The sequence below is a fragment of the Rattus norvegicus genome, chromosome 10, assembly GCF_021556685.1.
Source record: "Rattus norvegicus strain SHRSP/BbbUtx chromosome 10, alternate assembly SHRSP_T2T, whole genome shotgun sequence".
Classification (NCBI taxonomy): domain Eukaryota; kingdom Metazoa; phylum Chordata; class Mammalia; order Rodentia; family Muridae; genus Rattus; species Rattus norvegicus.
The window spans coordinates 51,554,825-51,581,130 of NC_141543.1; the positions used below are offsets into that span (position 1 = coordinate 51,554,825).

At 51.5% G+C, this 26,306-nt stretch overlaps 1 protein-coding gene across 2 annotated transcripts; it reads left to right on the plus strand.

The window, feature by feature from the left end:
* Positions 1-18: 18 nt before the first annotated feature.
* Map2k3 (mitogen activated protein kinase kinase 3) lies at positions 19-21,453 on the plus strand. Of its 2 annotated transcripts, NM_001100674.1 has the most exon segments (13): positions 26-236; positions 9,944-10,010; positions 10,362-10,410; positions 11,215-11,328; positions 11,556-11,675; positions 12,780-12,896; positions 13,620-13,671; positions 14,652-14,779; positions 15,118-15,195; positions 18,056-18,195; positions 19,539-19,584; positions 20,148-20,957; positions 21,045-21,453. In NM_001100674.1, coding segments are annotated over 12 exon segments (1,044 nt in total). In that variant the 5' UTR covers positions 26-187; the 3' UTR covers positions 20,232-20,957; positions 21,045-21,453.
* The last annotated feature ends 4,853 nt before the right edge of the window (positions 21,454-26,306 follow it).

Here is a 26,306-nt window from a genome sequence, read left to right on the forward strand (position 1 = left end):
AGGCGTCCGGCGCTGCCCAGTGTGGCTGTGGCGCCGCCCGCCTCGGACGCTTGGAACTGTCGCGTCTGTGTCGCCTGTCGCCCATCGCCTGCCGCCGCTGCCAGCCACCAGCAACCATGAGCGCGCCCGGCCCCGGTGTAGTCTGCTGTCCTCTAGATTAGTGCTCTCCTCCGCGACGGTCCGCAGCATGGAGTCGCCCGCCGCCAGCCCGCCGGCCAGCTTGCCTCAGACCAAAGGTAGGCTCTCCCGCCCTACCGCGCGGCCCGAGCCACATTCAATTTGAGCCCGCCCGTGCCCCTGGACTCCTTTCCCGGCTGGGCACAGGCACCCGGACTCCAGCCCAGGACTGGGTCCAGCCCAAGCCAAGCCCGGGACCTCACGGGACCTCATTGGAATTCGGATCTTAGGCCGTGGGATTTCACCCAGGCAGGACCTTGTTCTCCTTACTCCACTCCAAGTCTGGAGCCGCACCGTGAGCTTCTTTCTTGTCCAGGCTTCCGGGCTTCATCCTGGACTCAGCTGGGATTTCTGTGATCCCTGCTAGAGGGTCTTTCGGCTGCACTAACCCCCTCAGGCCAGACGCTTGGATTTTGTTCAGGCTGGAATTTACTCTCTTCTGGGCCCCAGGGCTGTGTTCCCAATGCAGGAAACCTGTCTACTCTTGAATTCAGAACTCCTCTCTTCCAACTCTTTCCATCCTTGTGAGTCCTCCTTTGCCCCATGCCTTGCTGGCCTGCACACTGGCCGCCTGCACTCCTCCCTACCGCTGTACCTGTAGAACTTCCTGGCGTCTCCACTTCGCAGCTCAGCCCATGCTACCTGCTACTTGTTGACTCAGTTGCAATCTTCTCACTGAGTTTTAGGAGCTGACCTCTTTTTTGCACCTAGTGTTTCTTAGTCTGTTGCTCTTAGACCTGCAGTTTGGTCCTTGGGCAAACAGCAGGCCAGGGGCTGACTGTACAAGGCTTGGGCTTGTCTTCTCCAAGTAACTAACTGTCTTTCCTGGAAATTTCTGTGAGGTGGCAGTAGAGCTGCGTGGGCTGCAGCAGCAGCATTTGTCATGGGAAGTGAGGGGGACAAGATTTGGAGGTCAGAAAGCTTTTTTTTTTTTTCCAGGAAGAGAGAAGGATGTTTTAACATGTCAGAGACTCAGTAGGTTGGGCTGCAGAAAAGAGTTCCAAGCTGGACTGTAGATGTGAATGGGTTGACCCTCTGCATCCTGGGCTGCCTCACCTGGCTAGTTTCTGGACATGTCTAGGCCTTATTAATGAAATGGATATCAGGGGTGCGATGTGAGATTGAAGGTAGAGTGATTTGAAGCAAGCATGTCTGAGATGATCAAGGGCCCAACATAGCACCCGGCACATAGTAGGTACCCAGGGGAAAAATAGTTGCTGCACATCCTTGACTGTTTCCAGCTTTCTCAGCCCTGTGGGGTCTGGGCTCAGATTTGGATTGCAGGGGCAGAGCACAGAGGACAGGAATGGTGGGCACTTAAGAGGGTGCTTGTGCAGTGGTAGCCTTCTCTCCTTCTGACTTAGGAAACCTTGACCTCAGGAGTCCTAGTCCTGGTCAGGTTGTCCTGAGCAGGTGGGGGCTTTTTGGGTCCCCTGCAGCTGGCCGCCATGGCTGTGCAGGAGCCTAGTGGGCGGGGTAATTGCGTCTTACATAAGTGGGAGGCCAGATCCCTGACCATTGCCCAACTTCTGTGAGTAACTAGGGAGGCACTTATTGGGGGAGGTGGCTGGGGAGGGACTTGCAGTGCAGACCTCGTGGAACTTGAGAACCAGGAAATCAGATGCTGCTCCACTCAGGAAGGGTTTGGAAGCAGTGTTTGTTTTGGAGGCATTTCAGCTCTTCCAGGCAAAGAGATGCCTCATCAAAATAAAAGTTGCAGTTGCAAATCACAGGGGGAGAGATTGTGAGTGACATTGCAAAGCACTGTGCAGGGAGACGGTGGACTTTTCATGTGCTCGATTGACTTGAGGCCTGGCACTGGATGCCCGGGGCCTCTCTTCTGAGAGGGCTAGTGTGAATTTGCAGGTTGTAGGTTAGGTAACATGATATTGGATGGATTGGGCGGAGGTCCTTTCCAAGGCCCAAGATCCCTGTAGCCTTTTAGGGGTTTGGAGATAGCTGTAGTGAGGGACTGACAATATCCACTTGCTAAAGTTCCAAGAGCTTTTCCTTTTCTTTTTGCCATTGCTTTGTTTGTTACTCATTTGCCTGTGAACAGAGGCTCAGGAACACTAACCATTTACAGAGGCTACACAGCTATGATGGCCCAGCAGAGCTACAGCAGGACTCAATGATGATCTCCCCAGTGTTCCTTCCATTCCCATTCCCATGTGAGGTGCTTAGGGGGTCCATGGGACACTGGTACCCTGGCCCCCTGGCCATCACCCCTATGTTCACTGGACCATGGAGTCTGCTGAAGCAGAGGACCACTTATTGTGCACGCAGACTTACAAGTGGACACTTCCCTCAATGTGAGCCTGCAACAGATGCAAAGTGGAGAACTTGGCGAGTCCACACCATTATGGATCCTGACAGGAACTCTTTTCCACCTTTGCAGGCGACTTAATTAAAAAAAAATCACACACACACACACACACACACACACATGCATACATACATGCCACAGCATAGCACATGTATGGGGTCAGTATACTTTGTGGGTGTCAGTTCTCTCAGTTCAGCCATGTGGATTAGCCCTCCATCATGTGGGTTTCAGGAATGGAACTTAGGTTGTCCAGGCTTGACAGTAAGTACTCTTACCTGCTGGGCCATCTTGCTAGCCTGTTTGCAGAGGACTTTGAACAGAGTAGGGAGTGGTAGCACCTGACCTTTGGCGGGGACTGCAACTTTATCTATGAACTTCCCACTGGACGGTTGTGCCTGCTGTTTGTGCCCGAGCCTAGGAAGTTCTCCCACATGTGTGAGGCATGTAGGTCCCACAACTTGGTTGGCTTCTCTTGTCTCCTTGCTCATTAGTGGGTCACTGCCTGCCATCTGAGGCCAAGGGCAGCTAGTACAGGGGCACATGTAGTCAGGGTGGTCTGGGTTTGCATGACATGTTTGTCCTTGTACATATTGTCAGGGATGGCCTTTGGCATTCTACTGGAGGTGTCACCTCTGGAGCTCATTGGTGGCTGGTGTCTCTGGCAGCCCGGGGAAGCTGGGGAGCACTGAATGTCTTGTCCTGGTCCTGCCTGCTATGGTTAGAGCTTTCCTCCTGTCCTGGGAGTTGGAAAGACTAGAGGGTGGCACCTTGGGGACTTCCCCCAGTCCTGGTGTGACGCACAGGAAACTCTCTATCAGCCAGCCTGTGGCTCAGGGCCTGAAGGCAGTAAAGTTCCCAGTCAGCCTGTGTGGGGAGAGGCAGCCAGGCTTCCGGTGGGTGAGTCAGCAGGCGCTGTATGCTGACTCACCACAGGCATGCCAGTCACTGCCTATAGCTTAAAGGGGCAATGCCAGGCAGGGGTTACATACCTCCACCTGTAGGCTGCCCCTGTCCTGGGCTGGATACCACAGGTGGTCTGCTCTGGACTTTCCGTTAAGCTGGGATTCTGGGCAGATCCTCCTGTCCTGTCCAGGAACTTCCTCTGTTAGGTAAACGACTCTTGCTTCCTCTTGCTCACCACATAAGAGCTGTTGTTGACTGCCCCTGGCCCAGGGAACAAGACCTGGTGAAAGCCAGGAGCAGTGGCCTTGCAGGGTCAGCTAGCTTGAACTGCCTAGGGTCAGATCCCTACTTTGCCCATTTTGCAATGTAACGTTGAACAAATTGTATCCAGTACAGTCTTGATACTTTGTATAGGTTTCAGTCCTGTGAGTATGGGGCATCTTTCAGAGAAGAAGCCGAAATGCGCCCCCTCCAACCCCAGCCTAACCCCCAGCAAAATGAGCATGGGTGTGTTGCCTGTTTGGATGCAGATGGTCTTTATCCAGTGAATAGGTGTCAGGTTCTGGGCATTGTAGCTATGTTATAATGGGCCTAGGATCCCATCCTGACTCTTACTTCCTCATCTGGTCAAATGGCATATCCTCTTTGACTCTCAGTCCTGTTCTGGGCAGTGGGAGGAAGCACCTCTTCCCTGCAGGGTGGTAGTAAAGATGGGAGATAGTGTTTCCCAAACAAATGGCATCTGTCATTATTTAATTGTTGGGATTGTGGCTGTTTCTCATTGGGAGGTGAATACATGGCCTCTGATGATGTACTCATGGGATTTGTGACACAAGGCTTCTTTGGTCAGAAAGCCACAGTTTGCCAGCCTCTAGGACAACCTTCCTAATGCTGCAACCCTTTAACATAGTTCCTTATGTTGTGGTGACCCCCGGCATCCAATTATTTTCATTGCTATTTCATAACTGCAGTTTTGCTACTGTTATGAATTGTAATGTAAATAAATATCTGTGTTTTCCAATGGTCTTAGGCAACCCTTGTGAAAGGATTGTTTGTCCCTAAAGGCGTCTCAGCCTCGGAAAGAGAGCTCTCGGCTCTCTTTCGCCTCTGCTTCCTAAGCTATAAGCTACCATTGTTGCCTGAACCCCCTGAGGAAATCAAGAAGGGGAGCAGAGACCTGAGGTAGTTGGTCCTTTCTGCAGATCTGTCCCTGTCCCTCAGCTTTGTTGACTAGTGGCATTGAAAGCATAAGTGAGGGAAGCTTGGGAGATGTAGGGCCGGCCTGGGATAGAATCTCCTGGGCTAGTTTCTCAGGTGGTAGAATTTCATCCATGTCAGACCTGGTGCTAGCCTGGAGAGTGAGTGAATGAGTGAGTGGGCAGCAGGACTCAGGTGTGAATTTTCTCACACCTCCCCTTGGTTGTTTTTCCATGTTGCCCATATCTGTCAGGTCTCTGTGCCCAGCAGCCCCTGTAGATTTTTTTCTTCCCCCATTGCAGGTAAAGAGCAGAGACAATGGCAGCTTGCCCTGTCTTACTGGGGCACACAGACAATAAGCCTATGGGAGGGTCAACAGCTTCCTAGCCCTCCCTATCCTTTTCCCTGCCTTCTGGGTTAGGGTAGTGCCTTGGCTGAGCTGGAGTCCAGGGCTGCTCTGGCTTCTCAGGATGCTCTCTGTCCAGCAGTACCCACAGTTAGTCCCCACACTGAGCAGCTCAATTGGACTCTCCTTGCATGTATGGGCCCATGGTGAAGCCTGCTCTGTGGTGCCCTCCTTCACTTTCCCTTCCCTCCAATGTCCTCCCTCCCCCTTTACTCCCCATCTTCCCAGCACTGCTCTTCATCTCTCCTCCTCCTCCTCCCCATCCCTCTCTCTTTTCTTTTTGAGACTTAATTATAAATGTGCCCCTCACCCACCACCCACCCCCAGTTTTATGTGGTGTTGAGGATCAAACTCAGAAGTCTCTAGGGATTCAAGTAAGGGTCTCATGCACGGTAGCTAAGCACTCTACCAATCAAGTTATATCTCCAGTTTTTGAAGTTGCGCTTATTAACACAGTTGGAGGCAGGAGGAGCAGTTCAATGCAGCAGCTAGCTTTAACCTCAGCACTCAGCAGGAAGAGGCCATCATGGGGCTCTGTCTTTTTTTTTTTTTTTTTTTTTTTGGTTCTTTTTTTCGGAGCTGGGGACCGAACCCAGGGCCTTGCGCTTCCTAGGTAAGCGCTCTACCACTGAGCTAAATCCCCAGCCCCGGGGCTCTGTCTTAAAGTGAAGAATTCAGTGTCATCCTCAGCTGTCTGGTATCCAATGAGGTCTTACATGACATTGCCTTAAAATGTACAGATGAACAAAATTGAACTTTGGTGTGCCCAAAGTGTGGTTAGCCCTCTGTCCTACAGAGGCCTAGGCTGTTCCACACTGTGGACTACAGGGTATCCCTGAGATGAGAAGAGGAAGAAGCTGGAGTCGGATGGCTAGGACCACCGTGCCTTTTCTCTCTTGGTTTTGGCCTCATTTGTTTCGGGATCTCAGTGGATGGAATGTTCTGTACCTGATGAATGCTGGCTGATGAGGTGCTGGGTTAGGACAGTGCAGAGTCTATGTCGGCGAGTGTTTTTCTGGCTGCCCCAACCTGTGTGGTGTCCACCTGTGTGGCTATGTGAGCAGCCTTGGCTTTGGTCATCTGCATCATTGCAGATGCCACCAAGTTCAGGAGTTTGTCTTGAGTTGGCAAGTGTGCAGTGACAGGCCAGGCTCCTTGGGGACAGGGCTGAAAAGGCCCCTGGATAGTAGCAGCAAGGTCTGGGCATAGTAAAAAATGTAGATGGTGATGCCAGGGGCCCAAGGGTCAGCCTAACACATGGTAATGCACTAAATTGCCATGGGAGTGGGAATGGGTGGGCTGTCAGAGGAAGGGTTTTTAGCTGAAGGGAAATGAGCATTTTGACAGCCCTCAGGATGAAGTCTTAATGAGGTCTGGCCAGAGGAGGAGAACTTGCTTATGTTGACCTGTGAGGCCAGTACTGGGTCCTGGAATTGGTTGGGGCTCTGCCCTCGGCAACCACACTTCTTCCCCTTTCCACATGTGCTTGGCTCTGCTGACATACCCAGGGGTCCTGGCTCAGTCATTCCATGCTCACCCAACTCCCAGGCACTTGGAGCTGGCACATCTTACCTACCCGGGGGAAGCTGCTCACCAAAAGCTTGCCCTTCTCTTTGGTCCACAGTTTATCCCGCTCAGTTGTGGATGGCCTTGAGTGTTCTCTGAAAGACTGCTGCATGTTGTTGGCCAGCTGAGTGGACAGATGGGACATCTTGCTTCAGACACTTTAGTGGCAGTATTAGCTCCCAATTTTGTTGCCCAGGCCCAGGAGCCATATGACTCTCTGGTGGTAGGGGTGGGGATCGTAAACAGGGCATGGGTGTCATTTTAGTCATTGCAAACCATGGGATGGGACTTACTGTCTTATGGTGCACAGCTTCCTGTGGCCTGCTCTCAGGCCTTCCCTGTTGATAGTTAGATGTTAGAGCAAGCAAGCCCGTTCAGGGTCGTATCCCTACCCCACCAGATGCCCACAAAGCCCTTCGTCAAGCCATTTCTCCTCTTTGACCATCTTGTACAGTGGATCAGTGAAAAACTTTCCCTCGTGGAGCTACTGGAAAGGAGGTATAACGTGGGTGGTGGCCTCAGTTACACTCCCTGATCCTTTGTTGGGCACTGCCGGGTCCTGGGAGGTCTGCATTCCTCTGCACATCACACTCAGGCCCTGGTGCCCAGAGAGGTGTGATCATGTGTCTGAGAGGACAGAACAAAGAAGGGGCTGAGTGAGGGTTGAGCCCAGCCACTTGGCTCCAGAGTGGCCAGTCTGGGAAAGTAACTGTGAGGACCGACAGTACAGGCCGGGAGGACTCAGGGACAAGGGGACTAAGTTGCAGCATCAAGTGCAGGGTCAGGTACCAGCCTGGATGAGCTGAAGGGTAGAGAGAATGGTACGTGCAAAGCAAATGCGGTGGGAAACAAGGTGGCTTGTCCAGGGAGGTATGAGGGGACGGTGGTGCAAGGGCAGGAAAGGGCCAGAGCTTTACCCTCTCCATGGGCACTTCGTTATCAATGCTGGAACCTCAGGTGAGTGGTCGAATCCCCCTCAGCCTCGGTGTCCCCACTTTTGCCTGAGGAGCTGCTGTGCGGTGCAGTTGGAGTGAGCTATTTTGATGCCTAGTACCGGGCTGGCCTGACAAAGGACCCCGCAATCCTGGCAGGCTTGTGGTTTGCTCAGGGTGGCCAAGAGCCTCTGTTTGTTGTGGTGACAGTCACTACCTTGGGCCACACCTGGGTAGCCCCAGGCTGCCTGACCATCTGGGCTCAGCCCTCACATTGGCATTGGATCGTGCCAGCCGTGGCTGGTGGCTCGAGGCCTCTTTCTGGTCTGTCTCCATGGCGGCCTTGCCCATTCCCTCTGACAGCTGGCATAGCTGTCACTCCTAACGTAAGCTGGTGACCCTGTTAGGGTAGTTGGCTGGGTGCTGCCTAGCCTGGTACAATAAGAGAACCTCACCACCATATCTAGCAGGCAGGTACGGGCATGACCTTGACAGACGGGGCAATTGAGGCCTGGCAAAGGGCATATCTTCAACCATCTCCCAATCCACGCAAGAGACACAGGAGAGCAGAAAGTGGAGGTGATGTGTGTGGGCAGCAGTGTGAGGCCCGACCTGGGCGGGTGTGCCAGGGCTGGGGTCAGGCTGTGACTCCAGATGTTCTGAGCAGAGCTGTGTATTATATTACAGAATATTTTATATTTTGGCTGCTATCCTCCTATCAGGGATGAAAACTAGATAGTGCAGGCCAAAGTGCAGATAAATAGCTTGCACACGTGCCAGTCTGGGTACATGCAGAGGTTATGTCTAACCATAGCCCATGTAGCCAGAAGTGGTGCCGGGCAAAGACTTAGACCCACAGGTGCATGAACCTTGGAACCTGTCCCTCCGGCACAGGGAGACACCCTCCCCCTCCCCAAAGAGGTCTGCAGTGAGCCCAGCTGCCTACTTTGGTCTTCTGGTCAGTACTTTTGAGAGTCACTCTGGGCTGACCTGAATACACAGACCTTAGTGCCTGAGTCCTATCCAAAGCTCTGTGTTGTGCGTGGCTATGGCTGGATCTGCCAGAAACTAGGTTAGATGTGGCTTCAGGAGCTGAGGTCTCCAGGGCAGGTTAATAACTATGGTGGGTAGTTCTGACTATAGATCAGGTGGCCAGAGTGAGCTGGTGGCAGTGTGCAGGATGCAGTGGAAGCCTCTGGGAAGGGCTGGCACTTGGTCACTGCTTTCCTGCTCTGTGTGACACTGGAGGCTTGTCATGTCCACCTCTCTCATCCTTCTTCTCCCTGAAGTTTTCTCCCCTTGTCAGGGTCAGAGCCCCTGCTTCCTGGAGAAGCTGGGACTGAATGAGTCAGTGCTTGCTGCCAGTGGTGGAAAGCCTAGGCAGTTTCTGCCAGTTGTGCACCAGGCCATGTCCTCGTTGCCCCAGTGGGTGTCTGTGCTCTGGTTTGACCAGCGGGTCACCTGAGGTTCAGAGTGTGGGGATACAGGGAGCAGGGAATAGAACCCAGTCTCAGGCACTCCCCCATGAAGCCTGACCCTCGTGGAAGGACACAGTGCAGCAGGGGTTGTTGTCATAAAGTCCCACTGCCGGCCTGCCGCAGAGCGGGCAGCTTCCACAGCAGGAGTCGGAGGGTAGGCAGTTCACTCAGGAGGGCTCTGCCTCTGCTTGCTTTCAAGCCTCTCTTTGGCTAAGAGTGGCATCTCCCGTGGCTCACTTATCTTCCTTTTCTGTACCAGTTACCTCTATTATAAAGATACCAGTGGTGCTGGGAAAGCATCCTGCACATGCACATGTGTGTGCATATGCACACATGCAAACACTCAACAGTCCAGTCACTGGATTAGGGCCAACCCTAATGATATCATTTTTATTTAATTGATTGCAAAAAACCCATTCTCCAAATAAGGTCACATTCTTGGGTACTGGGGTCAGGACTGCAGCACATATGTTTTGAAAGACACAGCTCAGCCCATAACAAGAGACGTAGGACATGAGCTTTTGTGTGGTTGGGAACACCGGTACTGGGCAGACGACATTCCATTCCTGGCAGTAAGAGGCCTGGAAACTCGTGCATAGCTGAGCATTTGAGTGTGTCCTATAGGTGCAGCTGTCTGGTGCCTCCCAGCTGCAGGGCAGCTCCCAGGAGGGTGGGGCTTGGCTTTGCTATTGTGGGAGGAGAAGGACTGAACCTGATCCCCAGCCTGAGTGGGACCATGCTCTCTGCCTACCCCAAAGCCCCGAAGCTCCTCTGGGGAGTGATCACACTCACTGACTCTCAGATGTGTGTGTGTGTGTGTGTGTGTGTGTGTGTGTGTGTGTGTGTGTGTGTGTGAGGGTCAGGTAGTGATGAGCTGGGGACTGAGTGACCTCTGTCCTTAGCTTTGCCAAGCCCAGAACTAAACATTGACCAGATCCCTGTCTTTTCTCCACTTCAGGAAAATCCAAAAGGAAAAGGGATTTACGGATATCCTGTGTGTCCAAGCCACCCGTGTCCAACCCCACGTGAGTCTGCCTTAAGTTTCTCACTCTGTTGAGACTCAGAGAGGCCAGGAGCATGAGTAGGAAGCAGGCACATGGGAGTCAGAGGTGGGTGAGAGAGCAGTCTCTTCTCATCCTGTCCTGGGTGGCTCCAGTGGGGACTCAGGGGCATCGGCTGTTTGCTCCATGCCTTCCCAATCCTTGTCTTGGGGTCTCTGTCAGGGCTGCCTGGCAGCAGCACCATTACACTAGTGGATGCTCGAGTCATTGATCTGAGGTGGCTGTGTAAGATGCCCCCATGGCCAACGTATTTCCCCTTCACACCGCCTGTTATTCCTTCTCTCAGGGAAGCTTATGGATCTGATTTCTCCACAGACCCCCCCGGAACCTGGACTCCCGGACCTTCATCACTATCGGAGACAGAGTAGGTGGTGACTGGGCACTGAGCGGCCCCCTACTTTACCCCATAGGGCCATTGAGAGGTGGCTGTGGATGGTAGACAGCTGGGCTCTGGGGAGGAGCTTATCTCTTATCTTGCTGGTGGTTGTGGCCCTGGGCTACCTGCCCTTAGACCTATCTGTAAGAAGTACATTCCACCTGCCTTGTAGGGGTGTGGGGAGCTCAGAGCTGCACACTGCCTACCTCAGCATGTGGGCCATGGTTCTGTATCATCTGGAAACAGCATGTGGGGCATGCAGGCTTCTGGGCTCCCCAGACCCCAGGTCAGACCCTAGACTCCATATTGTACATACCCCCGAGTGCCTTGGAAGACCACCTACTATTGAGAAGCCTGATTTGGGGATGTACATCAGGGCAGAGTATGCTGGGAGCCTCTTCTTAGAAGATCCTCCCCAACCCCTGTCACTGCTTGGTGTTCTGTTAGTCCGGTTGCATAATCCCTTGTCTCTTACTCAGGGGAGGGAACTCCCACAAAGGTTCAGTAGATGATTGACTAATAGCTCCCTTTGCTGAGATGTGTGTGGAAGACTTCTCCCAACGTCACCCAACATCACCCAACGTCTCCGAGTTTTTGGATTTGCACCCATTTTATAGAGATCAGTGACAGGCTCAGGTTGGCTAAGTTCTTTCCACAGGGTCACACAGCATGACTTATAGCAACTTCAAGCTCAAATCTGACTAGCTGGTCCTCTGCTTTTTTCTGGGTGAGGGACAAGAGCCAGTCTCTGGATTGATGATCACCAGTCACCTCTCCCTTTTGCCTCTTAAGAACTTCGAAGTGGAGGCTGATGACTTGGTGACCATCTCAGAGCTGGGCCGCGGAGCCTATGGGGTGGTGGAGAAGGTGCGGCATGCTCAGAGTGGTACCATCATGGCTGTCAAGGTAAGCAGGGCTTCACCCTACCCGGGGTAGCACTAGAGGAGGCATCGACTGAGTTTCAGGGTGGCTGCCTATCTGTGGCTCTGCCCTCACCGTCATCACCAGCATTGAGTGAGGTAGAACTTCTCAGCAAGGCCAGGCCATGCATGGATGCCCAAGGTTCCTGACCCTCGTGGACTGGGTAAGGGGAATCGGCCTAAACATGGCCCTGACGTGTGGCTCTCCTACAGCGCATCCGGGCCACTGTGAACTCACAGGAGCAGAAACGTCTGCTTATGGACCTAGACATCAACATGCGCACTGTCGACTGCTTCTATACTGTCACCTTCTATGGTGCCCTCTTTAGAGAGGTAGGCTCTGTCCCTGCCCACCTCCTGCCAATCACAACTGTCATTCCACCTCTATTGTGTGGAGGTCCTGGGACCTTGGGTATAGGAGAGCTATACCCAAGGTATAGGGAGCACCCTGCCACCTGAGGCAGCTCAGCTGGGATCTTGAGAGGCAGGCTTTCCTGTCCCTGGCCAGTGCTGTGTCTCAGATTCTTGTCTAATGATGAAGCAGGTGTCTGAGGAAGTCTCTTGAGGCCGTAGTCAGGGCCTGGAGCTCCGTGACAGCTGAGATTTGTATCTGTGGTCATTTGCTCCCATAGTGGGCATGCAGGGCAAGCCTCCAGGAGAGAAGCACTGTGGAGGGTGAGCATCTGGGCTAGGTTCTAGATGTATGCTAGGGTAGAGGAATGGAGGGTGAAGCAAGGTGTAAGGTAGGATCAGGCGCATAGAGCTGCCAGTTGAGTCAGTTGGAAGCATAGGATTTGGAAACAGCCTGAGGTGAGCACAGAATCAGGATGGAACAGAGACTTCCCATGGTGGCCTGTCATCTTGGAGCTCTTGAGTGGTCTATCATGTTTCTCTGCCCTGGCTTTCCTTTGGGTCCCTCTCAAGTCCAGGGATGGCTCAGACCCCACTTTATGCATAATCTCATGTGCTGGGCTGAGCACCTTGTGCAAGTGTCAGCCGAGGCTGAGCTCAGGGAGTCTTGGGCCGAGCCACTTCTTCTAGAGGCCACCCCAAGGCTATGCAGCTTTGCCGGGGAGAAGAGAGGTCATTTGCCAGTGAAGAAATTTGGTTCTTGTCCCTTTATGCCCTGACTTAATGGTCTCAGGACACACTAGGCTCCTGCTTCCCTGGGCACACTGTGGCACCAGGGCACAGATGGACGAGACTAGGGCTAGGGAGCATGAACTGTGTGGTGAGGTGCCGGAGAGGCAGATCTGAAAGACAGACGGTGGTGGTGAGGGGGGAGAAGGGTCACCATGTCCCTTCCCAGGTGGAGGCTGGACCTGGTGCTCAAGGCTGGGCTGTTAAGCTTGGGGCTGGGGAAGCCACTGGGAACCTGCAGACTGCCCAGGGCTGGGCAGCCTTGGTGGACCAGCTGAGCACGGGATGTTCTCCTAGGGGGATGTGTGGATCTGCATGGAACTCATGGACACGTCCCTGGATAAGTTCTACCGGAAGGTGCTAGAGAAGAACATGAAAATTCCGGAAGACATTCTGGGGGAGATTGCTGTATCCGTGAGTGACCTTGCTCTACCCAGTGTGTGCAGAACCTGCTGTGTGACAGTCCTGGCAGAGCAGCTGTCCCCTCTAAGGCTCAGTACTTCTGAGGCCCGAGAGCAATACCTTGCTGAAGAGGCCCCAGGGATGGGGCTCCTCAGGCTGGGCTGCTCCCTGGTTCCAAGCCCATGAGTGCGGCTCTCAAGTTCCCACTCACATTGAAGAAAGGAGCCCAGTACTTCCCTTGGACGGCCCATGACAACTCTTGGAGGTCTAGGCTGCTTTGGGAGATGTTTGCTTTCTGAGCTTACTGTTTCTAGAGGAGGACAGCAGCTCTGGTTTGAGCATTGTTACAGCCAAGGGTAAGAGGGTGGGCAGTGGAGTCAAGGATGCCCTTTCATTCTGCTTGCATCTGGAAGTGTTTTTTAAACTATCCCATGCCTCAGGCTTTTTTTGACTAGTCTCCAGAGGAGGCTCCTGGGGAAGTGAGAGAAACTTGGGGGACTGGTAGGTCTTGGTGATGGATGGTCCTTGGAGGCACCTAGGGATTTGTGGAGTAGGAAGAAGGCAGGAAGCTGACATGTTTGTCCTAGGACAGCCAGGATGATGGGCAGCTCTGGGGCGTGGGCAGGAGCTGGGTGACAGAAGCTGGGATGGGTTTAGAGGGGATGGGGTTTTATGGCTTTCTTATCATTGGTGTTACCTGGACTAATAGAGTCCTGCCTCTCCCACCCCATTCAGATCGTGCGGGCCCTGGAGCACCTACACAGCAAGCTGTCTGTGATCCACAGAGGTCAGTGTCCTCCATCAGCCCCTGAGGCTCAGGGAGGGACAGACTGTGATATATATAGTGTGTGTATGTATATATATATATATATATATATATGTATGTATGTATGTATGTATGTATGTATGTATGTATGTATGTATGTATCTGGTGGGGCAGGGGTCACTTTCTGCATTTGTGCCTTTGGCTCTGCTGTGCTCTGACTAGGAGGAACTAAGTGGACCCCTGCTTTTTCTGGACTCCAAGGCCAGCTTCTCATTTGTATGCACATTTTACGTGCTGTGAAACACCAAGGCTGTGGCATGTCACTCTAGGAGTCTGATACAAGCTTCCTCACCCTACACATAGCCATCCTTAGTTCTTCTGGGATTCTTTTGCTCCTGTGGCCACAAATCTGGATTTCCTCCTTCAGGGTTGTACTTATTTAAGATTATCTCCCATTAACTTGGTTGCACTGTACTTAGAAAACAAAGGAGGCTGAGTGACTTTGATGCCTAGCGTCCATCCCATTCTATCCTCAGGTCATCATTGCTGGCCCTTTGGCATGGAACCTTCCTGTCTTTTCCCTGGCATCTTTGTCTTTTACACATCCACACGGCCCTTTGCTTGGAAGCTCCTACTCCCTGTGAGGCAGGGGATGGGTCTCCTCATTTGCACACACAGATCCATCCTCACACCTTCACTCCACCCTCTTGTTCACCCACTACCTCCTGCTTGCTGGATTTGTGCCCATAGCAGGTGGCGAGCTTGGGTAGCCTCGAGGTAGATTTTCCAGAGCTCTGATGTTTCTCTTTGATTGGGATAGGCCGAAGTACTTTTTGATTTGTCATCTAGCTGAGTGATGGGTGCTGGTGCTGCAGATCTCACTGCCTCTGTTTCCTTGTCTAACCCTTGGAGCATTGGGTAGCTTGCTGCTGGCCCACAGGGCACCAGAGGAGGCAGCATCCAATTTGGCGTGGACTGAGAAAGGTATGCTCTGCTTGCAGATGTGAAGCCTTCCAATGTCCTCATCAACAAAGAGGGGCACGTGAAGATGTGCGACTTTGGCATCAGTGGCTACCTGGTGGACTCTGTGGCAAAGACAATGGATGCTGGCTGCAAGCCTTACATGGCCGTGAGTTGGGGGATCCCCACAAGGTGGAGGACAGGACAAGATTTTGCCTCTATGTAGTGGGCTGGATTTTTCCAGCTGTACCTCCAGTCTTAGGGCCCCTGCCACCATTTTCCTACACTCCATGATCCCTGTTTGGATGAACTTGTGCCTCTCTTGTTAGGAAGGCAGGGATCCTTAAGACTGATGGTCTGGTGGGAAGGCAGGGGTTGGCTATGACTCTTGCTGGCCTATGTCATACAGGCAGGGGAACCTAATGGCACTCTGTTTTGAAGTAGAAGAGAAAAGGTCTAATTGAGGGAGCCTTGTTGGGTGTTCAAGCCTTGTGGTCTCCCTTGCAGCCTGAGAGGATCAACCCTGAGCTGAATCAGAAGGGCTACAACGTCAAGTCTGATGTCTGGAGCCTTGGCATCACCATGGTATTGTCTGGGTTGGACTCAGCACTTGCTGGTCTGTTGGGGTGGGGTATGTCTGTGTAGGGTCCGTGGGCTCCATCAAACATTCCTATTTAAGTAAGAGGATATCTGGGAGTTGTAGGACCCCTTTCCTGGTCATCATGATGTTCTCTCTGTATTCTGTGATATCAGCCTTTTCCCTATAGCCACTGGTGTAGATCAGGAAATCGCAGGCAGTGTTAAGTTTACTTGGTTGCCATACAAGTCATTTCTAAATCAAGAAGGTAAACTCTTAGCTGGCCCTGGTAAGATGTAATGTGATTCCTATGGTGGCATCCTTTTGTAATGTGATCCTAGGTGTTCAATGGTATCCTCAGCTTCATAGTGAATTTGAGGGTAGCCTGGCCTACATGAGACCCTGTCTCAATATTCTCCCAACACTCAAAAAACAAAAACAAAAACAAAAACAAAACCCCCCAAAAACAAAAATAAAACCAAACCCACCTGGTCCCTCCTAGTTTCCCCTCCTCCAGCCCCCCAAGCAGGAGCCTATTGCTATAGGTTCCTTTTGTGTTTCTCCAGGTTCAGTAGGATGAGGCTTTGCATTCTGGCTTGTGGAGGCTGAAAGGATCCTTGGTTTGGAGGGCGGAGCGGGGCCCAGGCCATTAGGATTCAGTTGGATCAGACAAATCTAAGTCCAGGTGTGGGGTGGACCTTTGTCTTCTCGAGCTGCCTGGCAGAGCTCTAATTCACCTGCTGAGGTGATAAAACACAGTAACCAAAAGGGATTTGGTTTGGCTTCCAAGTGACCCATCTTGACTAATGGAAGCCTGGGCAGGAACCCCAAGGCAGGAGCTGAAGCAGAAGCCATGAGGAGTGCTACTCCCGGCTTGTTCAGCCTGCTTTGTTTCGTTACCCAAGACCAGCAGCCCAAAGGTCGAGTTGAAAGCCTATGTCGAGCTGGGGTATCTTACGTCAATCAATCAAAAAAAATTGCACAGGCTCGCCCCCAGGCCAATCTGGTGGGGGCCTGTTTTCAATTGAGGTTCCCTTTTCCCAAATGACTCTGGCTTGTATAGAGTTGACACAAAACTAGCCAGCACAATGTTACAATGAAGTTGATTCTTTGAAGACTGGGATACTTATGTACACATGTGAGAAAATGACAGAGGAAGAATAGTCTATCTTCAGTTGCAAAGATGTTTAACAGAAAGGGACATTCTGACCATCAGGAGTCACAGTTACCAAGATATGCTGCCCACTTTCTTGGTTCCTCCTGTCCAATTGTTTTGAGACTGTTCAAGTTCCCATGACTGATCTCATGACTGTCCAGTAAGATGTTTTGTTATTTTAAAAGAGGCTTTATCTCGAAGGCTGGGGCCAGGGTTTTACTGTAGGGTTTTTTAGGCCCCAGAAACAGGAGCAAGGCTTGGACTGTCTTTTAGAATCTCTCCCTCCACATCCACTGCTCATGTTTATCCTTGGCCTAACATTTCCTCTCAAAATGCTGCCATCCAGGGAGCAGTGGCATGGTTCAATGCATCCCTCTTGATGGGCTCTGGCCTTGGGAGCTCTGGGCACATACATTTTCTGTGTCTCGGAACACAAGGGAATTAATTACCTTGCACAGACACAGGTTACACTCAGGAAGGTTCTGAGCCAAGAAGGATCTGAGTAGTGTCACCATCCCCACTGCTGTCCCCAACACTCAGCCATTATAGGGGGCTGGCTCCCAGGAGTGGCCCTGTGATAGGTAAAGTGTCTTATACATCTTTATGTTGAGGTAGTTTTTGTTTATCATTTTCTAAACTCTTTTAAAAAATATTATCCGGCTGGGCAGTGGTAGTGTACACCTTTAATCCCAGCACTTAAGAGACAGAAGCAGGTGGATCTCTGAGTTCATAGCCAGCCTGGTCTACAGAGTCAGTTCCAGGACAACCAGAGCTATACAGAGAAACCCTGTCTCGAAAAACCAAAATAGACAAGAGGCTTGATGTCTAGGCTCTGGTGCTTTTTTGTTAAGTATATGGGTGCTACTGAGATTTCTCTTGTAGTTCCAGAAAGGTCCCACAGTAGATTCTGGAAAAGCTGAGTACAATTCTGTCCTCTGGACAGACACACATGTGACTGTCACACTTCTTATCCATGCTGTTCCCACGTTGGCTGCAAAGGCAGGGAGACTGACAGGAGAGCCCCTTCTCAGTGTAGTTACTAGTGCTCTATGTGGGACTAGTTGCATTTGCTATAGAGGTGTCTCCTCCATTCCTTATGGTGGTCACAGCCTGTCCCCGAGGCCTTCGCTGCAGCAGTCAGGAGGTATCCATGCAGGAGTCCACCATTCCCTGTTGGCCTAACTAGTAAAGCCAACAGCTGGATAGGTGGCCCTGGATACTGAAGTCTGCGTTGGGGAGGTACTGAAGAGGGAGCTGGGCCCAACAGGGGCTCAGGACTTGACTCATGAGGTACTTTGCTGACTGCTGCCTCATGAGAAAGGTGTATGTGACTGCCACTCCTCATGTTTGACACACTATCTGGAACCCAAGTTGTTGATAAAATCATCCAATTTTAGAGTGTTTGAAATAAACAGTGATGATCAAACCCAGCTTAGGGCTAGCCTTAGTCCGAGCTAGGTCTGCCGGTCCAGTCAGAGGAGCTCCAGGAGTTGGCCTGCTGCTCAGTGTGAGGGCAGCCAGTGTCAGGATCACTGGCTGGCCTGGCAGTGTCAGCATCACTGGCTGGCCTGGCAGTGTCAGCATCACTGGCTGGCCTGGCAGTGTCAGCATCACTGGCTGGCCTGGAGTGCTGGGGAAGGATGAGTAGGTCCCTTCCACTTCACGCTTCTGGGAACCAAATGAGCCTGCTGACTCTGCTGTCCCTACTTCAGATTGAGATGGCCATTCTGCGATTCCCTTACGAGTCTTGGGGGACACCGTTCCAGCAGCTGAAGCAGGTGGTGGAGGAGCCATCCCCACAGCTCCCAGCAGACCAGTTCTCCCCTGAGTTTGTGGACTTCACAAGCCAGTGGTGAGTATCTGGGCGGAGTTACCTTCTTCTGCATGAAGGTAACCCTTGAGCCACCTGGTATCAGAAAGCCGGAGGTAAAGCTACAGCACAAGTAAACCTGGGTCTCAGTAGCAGCTTTTAGTTTAGTCTTTGCAGAAATGGATGAATCAGGTAGACCCAAAGAGTGGAGGGATTGTGTGTGTGGGGGTGGGGGGGGGGAGAAGGAGAAAAAGAGGGAGAAAGGGAGAGAGAGATTATATATTATGGAAGATTAAAATGCACAAGTTGCTTTTTGGTGTCTAGAAGTTTTTACTGAATTACAGAATGTTCATGGAAGATTTATAAAAGTCATGATTTTGAGCCAGGCAGTGGTGGTGCACATCTTTTATCCCAGCACTTGGGAGGCTGGAGAAGGAGGAGCTCTGAGAGTTAGAGGACAGCCAGGGCTCTACAGGAAACCCCGTCTCACAAAACAGAAGAAAAAAGATGTTTGAAGTTACAAAAGAGTAAGAAAAGTGGCTACACAGACCAAGCTCTCTAACCATAATTAAGTAACCACATGGAAAGTCAAAGTAGATTCTTATAAATAACTCTTGGATTACAAAGGAGATTAAGAAGATACATTTTTAAGAAGAAACTAGTGTGGGCTGGAGAGATGGCTCAGTGGTTAAGAGCACTGACTGCTCTTCCAGAGGTCCTGAGTTCAAATCCCAGCAACCACATTGTGGCTCACAACCATCCATAATGGGATCTGATGTCCCCGTCAGGTGTGTGTGAAGACAGCAACAGTGTACTTACATACATGGAATAAATAAAATAAATCTTTAAAAAAATATTTAAAAAAAAAGAAGAAACTAGTGAGAGCAAACCAATGTTTGTATGTTTTGACCCAGAGATGCTCAGAGAACAAATGAAAGCCTCTTAATAAAAAACAAACAAACAAACAAACAAAAACAAAACAAAACAAACAAACAACAAAAAAACAAGAAAAATTGCAGGCCCGTGAGGCCAATAACAAAGTCATTGATCAGTTTAACTCCTTTTGATTGGAATTCATGCTCCAGAACCATTGGCTGGAGTCCTCCCTTCTGAGGATAATCTAGTGTGTGGTTTAGGCAGAGCATGGCAGGGTTGGTGCCATGGGCATAGCCTGCATCACCATAGAGACAACCGGACTCCAAGAGGCAGGGAAAGTTGCTGCAAGACTGTAGTTAGTACCCACGGACCCCAAGCCACTTTGCAGGACCCTCAGACAGTTTGCTCCTTCTCTGAGCCCCAGGAGTGTGCTGCTTAATGGGGGCAAGCCCAGCCTGTCTAGATTCGCTTCCTCTGTGTGAGCCTGGCTTCACTGCCCTCTTTCCTAGCCTCAGGAAGAATCCTGCGGAACGCATGAGCTACCTGGAGCTGATGGTGAGTGTGCATGGGGAGTGCCTGTCCTATCCCCTGTGCTGTGTAGTGCCTGGGTCAGGCTGTCTGGGACTGTCCATCCCAGGGTGGAGGGAGGGGTAGCTCTTCTGCCTGGGCCTGCATACACTTGTGTAGTTTCACCTTTGCTCACCAGTGCATCCCAGGCCTTGTGGAAAGGTGACAGGGCTGTGACAGTGGGGCATAGGGGTCATTGTGGCATCAGGAAAGGCTTCTTAGAGGGGATGCCATTTGAACTGAGCCTAGAAGGATGGATATGAACTCTTTGCTGGTGAAGAAAGGGTAGAGGGTCTGGTAGGGCAGAGGTCTGGTACCCTTGAGGGAAGATGTTTGTGTGGTGGGAGGACGACTGCAGGAGGGTGAGGCAGAGCCACAAGCTCTGGTGGATTTGGAGGGCTTCTAGGGGCAGCAGTCCTAGAAGGACCAGCAGGAGTTGGCCAGGTTGGAGGAGCATGTTGGGTGGATCAGGCTTGAAAAGAGGGAACCTCCCCTGTATACTTTCTCTTGTACTCCCTCACCCCAGAAATTGCACCTCTCTGTCCTACCAGGAACACCCGTTCTTCACCTTGCACAAAACTAAGAAGACGGACATTGCTGCCTTTGTGAAGGAGATCCTGGGAGAGGATTCATAGGGACTGGCCCAGGACCCCACTGGTCTGCCAGCATCCATACACCTGTGCTGGGGCAGCACTTACCTACAACCATAAGCTACTGCCATTCTGGTCCTGGGCATTCGAGGAATTAAGGGGCTGTTCCTGTTTGTCTCGCAACTAGCTGTCCCAAGTGCCAAAGAATCAGACCTCAGGGGCTCCCAGCCAGGCCATATGTGCCCACAGTGCCTCTGCTGTTGCTGCTCCCAGGGTCTCAGGCCTCTACCCAAGGGATGAATTTGGAGGGGCCTGTGTACCCCAGCAAATGCTGTTGCTTCTTGAAGAGCAGGCAGCTGGTGCCTCTGTGGACAGCCTATAGCCTTGTTACGGACCTGGATGCCATCCAGGTTGTATATATATTCTAAATCACAACTGAATGAATGGACTTTGTACACTATGGCCTGGATCAGGGACATCTCTATCCTGTCTCAGGTGCTGAGGACACACTGTGGGGATGAGCCATGTGAATCCCCTAAGACTTTCCTGGGAGATATGTTGAGCTGCCCAAGGCCTTCACCCAGCACTGGCCAGGTCTCTGAGGGGCACACTGCCCTCAGATAGCCCCTGGTTACCACCTCTGGTGGTATCTGCCTTTCTTTTTAAACTATTATCTTTGTTGCCTTTTGCTTTGTGGGTGTCGCTGGTTTTTCTTGCATGGTTTGGAGCTGATCACTTAACCCTGGGTACCAGCAGGTTCACAGCGCTCAGGCTGCAGTCTGCAGGCTCACAGCGCTCAGGCTGCAGTCTGCAGGCTCACAGCGCTCAGGCTGCAGTCTGCAGGCTCACAGCGCTCAGGCTGCAGTCTGCAGGCACACAGCGCTCAGGCTGCAGTCTGCAGGCACGGTCCTTAGGCTGCAGTCTGCAGGCACACAGTGCTCAGGCTGCAGTCTGCAGGCACACAGCGCTCAGGCTGCAGTCTGCAGGCACGGTCCTTAGGCTGCAGTCTGCAGGCACACAGCGCTCAGGCTGCAGTCTGCAGGATGGCTCAAGCTCTTTGCTCAAGACCACACGGGAGCTCTACCAACTGTCCAGGTGTGACCAGCTCATGGAAGCTAATAGGTTTACTTTGGTGGTGTTTTTAAAAAAAAAAAAAAAGAAGAGGAAGAAAATATATTTTTGTGAAGTAAGACCTGCCTATTCCAGCCTTTTCCCAGGCAGGAACCTATTGCTGTTTTAATTAAAAAACAAACCAAAAAAAAAAAAATTGTGTGAGACTGACTGTAGCAAGCCTGCTGTTTCTTGGGGAGTTGTGGAGCCCTAGGTGGAATCCTTACTTTGGGACCATGCTAGGACAATAGCTAGGGCCCAGAGGCTGCCAGCCCACCCGGGCCTCATGCTTGGCCGTAGTTCACAGGAGGACACAGGTGTTCCTAAGGCGCTGCACTAGGTGCTTCGTTCCATGGTCACCCAGGCTAGCCCCCTGTAGAGGCAGCCCCACTCACTGTCATCCCAAGTGATGTTCCCAGAGGTAGAGATGACTGGGTAGGAGGAGGCAGGTTCCACATTGTTTGCACTATGTTATTTCGGCTTACAGATGAGAGAATCTCAACACTTACTCAAAGCCAGCTGAGGCCCAGGGCAGGTAATGGTGCCTGCAAGTAGGCTCCGAGGGTACTGCTTGCTATAAAGCCCTTGCTAGCTCAGTGTGGTCCTGTGCTTCTTAAGAGGTGGACTGGGAGACTTCCACAGGCCCTGTCCTCCTGTAAGCAGGAATGTGTGTCATCTTAGACACTGGTGGATTCAGGACAACATCCTAAAGGACCTGTGTCCATATACTACTCAGTGAGGTCATCAGGATCTAGTGGCTGCTTCTCCTAGCTTGACAAACACAGTCCAATGGAGGGTTACACCTGGCTAGGAAGGAGTCATGTGCCCATGTCCAAGTCAGAAGACTGGAGAGTGACTTCAGGCATAGGAGGACCATGGGGAGAGTCAGCCCACACAGTCTGAGAGGAGTTTGTGTGCGTTAGGAGAATACAGAACCCCATGGGACGACCTCTGACACCACTCTTCCTTCACCTCTGCGCAATAGTTTCCTAGGTTTGGCTTTCATAGCTCCATAGAGCCTCTCCCCTTTAGACGTAGGTTGTTTCTTACCCCAGAGGTCTGTGTTGGTGGGGCCTGTCTCAGGATAGCCATGACTTAAAAGAATGGCCCACCAGGCTCAGTGCCATCAGGACACATGTGCCCTGTCACTGTTTTCCCGTGAGAGGAAACTGCCAATCCCCAAAGGGACTTGGTTAACTTTTTTTTTGAATGAATATCGAAAGAGAGAATCTAAATCCGGGTGTGAGCGCCCACAGGCTAAAGAGGGAGGGTGTTCTGCTCGCGCATGCGCAGGTTCTTCCTTGTGGCTTTCCCTAGTCTAGGGCGCGGCCAGATCGCCTTTCCCTGGCCGCCAGGAGGCGGCAAAGCTTCGACCTAGTCCAGCCCTGCAAGCTTCTGTAGGTTCTGCAGGGTATAGTGCTATTCTCCATATAGGGCTGAGGGAGCCCGCTCTGCAGCTGGCAAACCATTCCACTTGGAGTGAAGCACGCTTTACAGAGTGCCCAGCCAGCGGCTGACCAAACAGACTCTGTAAAGAAGATAACAATTTGCAACTCTACCACGTGGGGTTCCAAAGGACTTAATAATTCAGTTTGCTGAAATTTGGCTAGCACCTCACAGCCTATTCCTCTTTATAGTACTGCAAATAGTGGTTTTGGGTCCTCTTACTATTTGGAGACCTTTAGCCCACCATCCATTTTCCAGAACGCATTGGCATTTTCAAAGCATGGCCCCATGGCTACAATGAAGGTCCCACACCAGGCTTCTTGTCCCTATAAACACTTTTTTAAAAAAAGATTTATTTATTATATATAAGTACACTGCTGTCTTCAGACACACCAGAAGAGGGCATCAGATCCCATTTCAGATGGCTGTGAGCCACCATGTGGTTGCTGGGAGTTGAACTTAGGACCTCTGGAAGAGCAATCAGTGCTCTTAAACACTGAGCTGTCTCTCCAGCCCTTATTAACGCTTCTTAAGTCAGAGTCAGCAGACATAGAACCTAACAGGACCTAACAGAGACCCATTGTCTCTGTTTCTCATCAGGCAGCTGGCTGGGACCAACGGGCATCTCTAGGTCTGGGGTTGATGTCTCTGGGCACAGAGGCCTCTCTGTTTCAGGCATACCACAGAGCCTTCAAACAGCACAGACACTACAGATAGATAGGCCTGTCCTAGAATGGCTTCTGAAGGACATGTGGCACTTACAGGACACCCCTTACTGGAGGTCAGGGCAGGTGGCTTTGGTTCAACATTAGCATTGTTGTCTCCCTCAGAACTGTGTTGCAGCTCCTGCCTCAGAACTTCCTTAGAATGGTCACTATTGACAATGACTTGTAGACTCACCCAGGAGACAAACCTCTGGGTGTGACTGTGACAGAGTTTCTAGATTAGGCTACCTGAGGTCGGAAGACCTCACTCTTAAATTTGGGTGGCACCATTCTATGTGGCAGCTTCTTGGACTGCGTGAAAAGGAGAAAGGAAGGAAGAGGAAGCAGTGTTTGTCTCCCTCTGCCTCTGGACTGTGGATGCACGGTGACCAGCTGCCTCAAGCTCTGTCCACCATGTCTTTCCTGCCATGATGGGCTGTACCCTCAAACTGACCAAAGGTTAAACCCTCCTCCTTTAAATTGTCCTGTCAGGCATTTTATTACAGTAATTTAAAAAAAGATTTATTAATTTTATGTATGTGAGTACACTGTAGCTATCTTCAGACACAGCAGAAGAGGGCATCAGATCCCATTACAGATGGTTGTGAGCCACCATGTGGTTGCTGGGAATTGAATTCAGTACCTCTGGAAGAGCAGTCAGTGCTCTTAACCGCTGAGCCATCTCTCTGGCCCGGCATTTTGTTACAGTAATAAGAAAAATAGCTGTTACTTTCTAGGTGTCCCACAATGCCCATTATAGCTGGCCCTGTTGCCACCCTGGTCTCCTGGCTTTTGAATTTCTGCTCCCTCTCTTTCCCCAGTACTTTCTCCTGGATGGTCTTCTCAGAGACCACTTCCCTAGAGAATCTGCCTCATTCCCTTAGTGGTCATCTGTCAACATTCTTGTCCCTTCTCTGCCTCTGGGCCTGAACCAGGAGGGTCTGATTGCTCTGAGCCTGGTTCAGTGCATATGTGAGGGCTGGAAGGCAGGATGGGAGACACAAGACCTTAATGTATGTCCCTACAAAACTCTGAAGTCTGAACAGCCCTTATGTGGAGCCAGCCCCACCCTGACTGACGTCCTGTGGGGTCTCCCTGCAACCCAGGACGATCCAATTCTGTGCTGGGGGCTGGGACAGGAGAAGCCTATGTGACTGTTAGCTACCACCACCCCTCACCAGCTGTGAGAGCTGCACGGCCTGCCAACAGCTCCCTTTCTTCTATCTCAAGAGGTTTTCCTGTTTTGTTTTGTGGGCATGGCTTTACCTAGGCAGCAGGATCTGCTCATCTCCCAGCAGGAAGATAAAAATGGATGTCTAAGGCTCTCCCTAGCCACTCATACCCTGGAGACATCAGCATCTGCTTTATCTCTACATGGCCCCCTGCCCCTGCCAGAGAGGTCACTCTGCGAAGACCAGCTTTCCGGAGGGTCCTGGTTTGTCTTCTGGCCCTGTTCTGCTTCCTGAAGCCCACATGAGGGTCAGTGCACACTCTGGCCTGTGAAGCCATAACTTTGCCAGCTCCTGGAAGCACACGGGAGGGTATGCATTTGTACTAGCTGCCTTACATTCAGTAGAGTGCCCTCTAGCTTCACTCCATGGGCAGCAGGCAGTAGAGCTCTCCAGAAGCTCACAGAAGCTCACAAGGGTTCTGGCCACTTGAGAGAACAGATCCAGGCAGAACCCAGAAACCAGATGTCCACATGACCCAAGTTCTGCACCATTGCAACTGGGTTACCTACCAAGCTAGGTTTAGTTAGCCACAGTCGCCCTCTGTGGTACAGTGGGAGCCACGGACTGTTCTGTTTTTTTGAGTACCAACATGTGGGGGGACTTGATGTGGGGAGGTGGCAGTGGCTGCCATCTTGGGGTGGGGATGGAGCAGTTGCTCTGTGGGGTCACTCCCCAAACTTTCCTTCTGTGGTGTCAACTGCCCATGGCACCTACAGGAAATGAAATCTCTACAGCAGGGAGAGGGGCATCATCTGTATTCTCTGCACGGCTTGGCACATGGTCATTGTTGTGTGAGCACCTGTGCAGCAGGCAGCATTGTAGCCCTGGAGAGCAAGCCGAGTGGGGCTTCAAGCTAGCCGAGCCTGCTCTCAGTTAGCTCAGCTAGCACCTCAGATGTGACTGCTATCCACCTATCTTGTCGTCACTCCCCAGGGAGAAACATCTGGTTGCATTCAATTAATTAACGTGATCATTATAACTAATGAAGCTCAGCTATCATCCAGTCATTCCATTTGATTAATTGAATTATTTAAATTGAATTTAAACGCTCCCAGGTGGGAGAACACTTACTGGCACCGAGAAGACAGGGAGCTGAAGGACAGGTGTCACTGGTCCCTGTGGGTTACACAGAGGAGACTTGATTTCCAAGGAAGCGCTTGGAGCAGGAGACATGTGACAGGATTGTTTTGTGCCGTGTCCCTATCTCAGCCAGGTGACACCGATTTGCCTTCAGAGCTCTACTTTTTGCCCCATACTCTCAATCCCCACTACAGACAGTCCTTTGCTAGCTTCTCGCCTTCCTGTCCAGATACTCTATTTCCTCCAATTCCAGGATTCACTGCATCTGAACCCTCTCAGCGTACTGGGGGACCAGGTAAGACAGTATCTCTAAGGATTGTGGTAGAGCAGCCACAGGGGCCATGATCTACACACCAGTCCTACAGTTTGGGTTCTTTCCCCCTGACGGATACAGCTTATCCCATTCGGTAGCTCTGTTCACCTTCTTCCTTTCCACCCAGCTCCTCCATGCTAGTTGACTTGAGGAAATCCCTGCAGTTCTGTGATTCTTTCCTGGGACATACTGCCAGCATGGGCTCCTGGCGTTGGACTCATGGGCCTCATGGTGT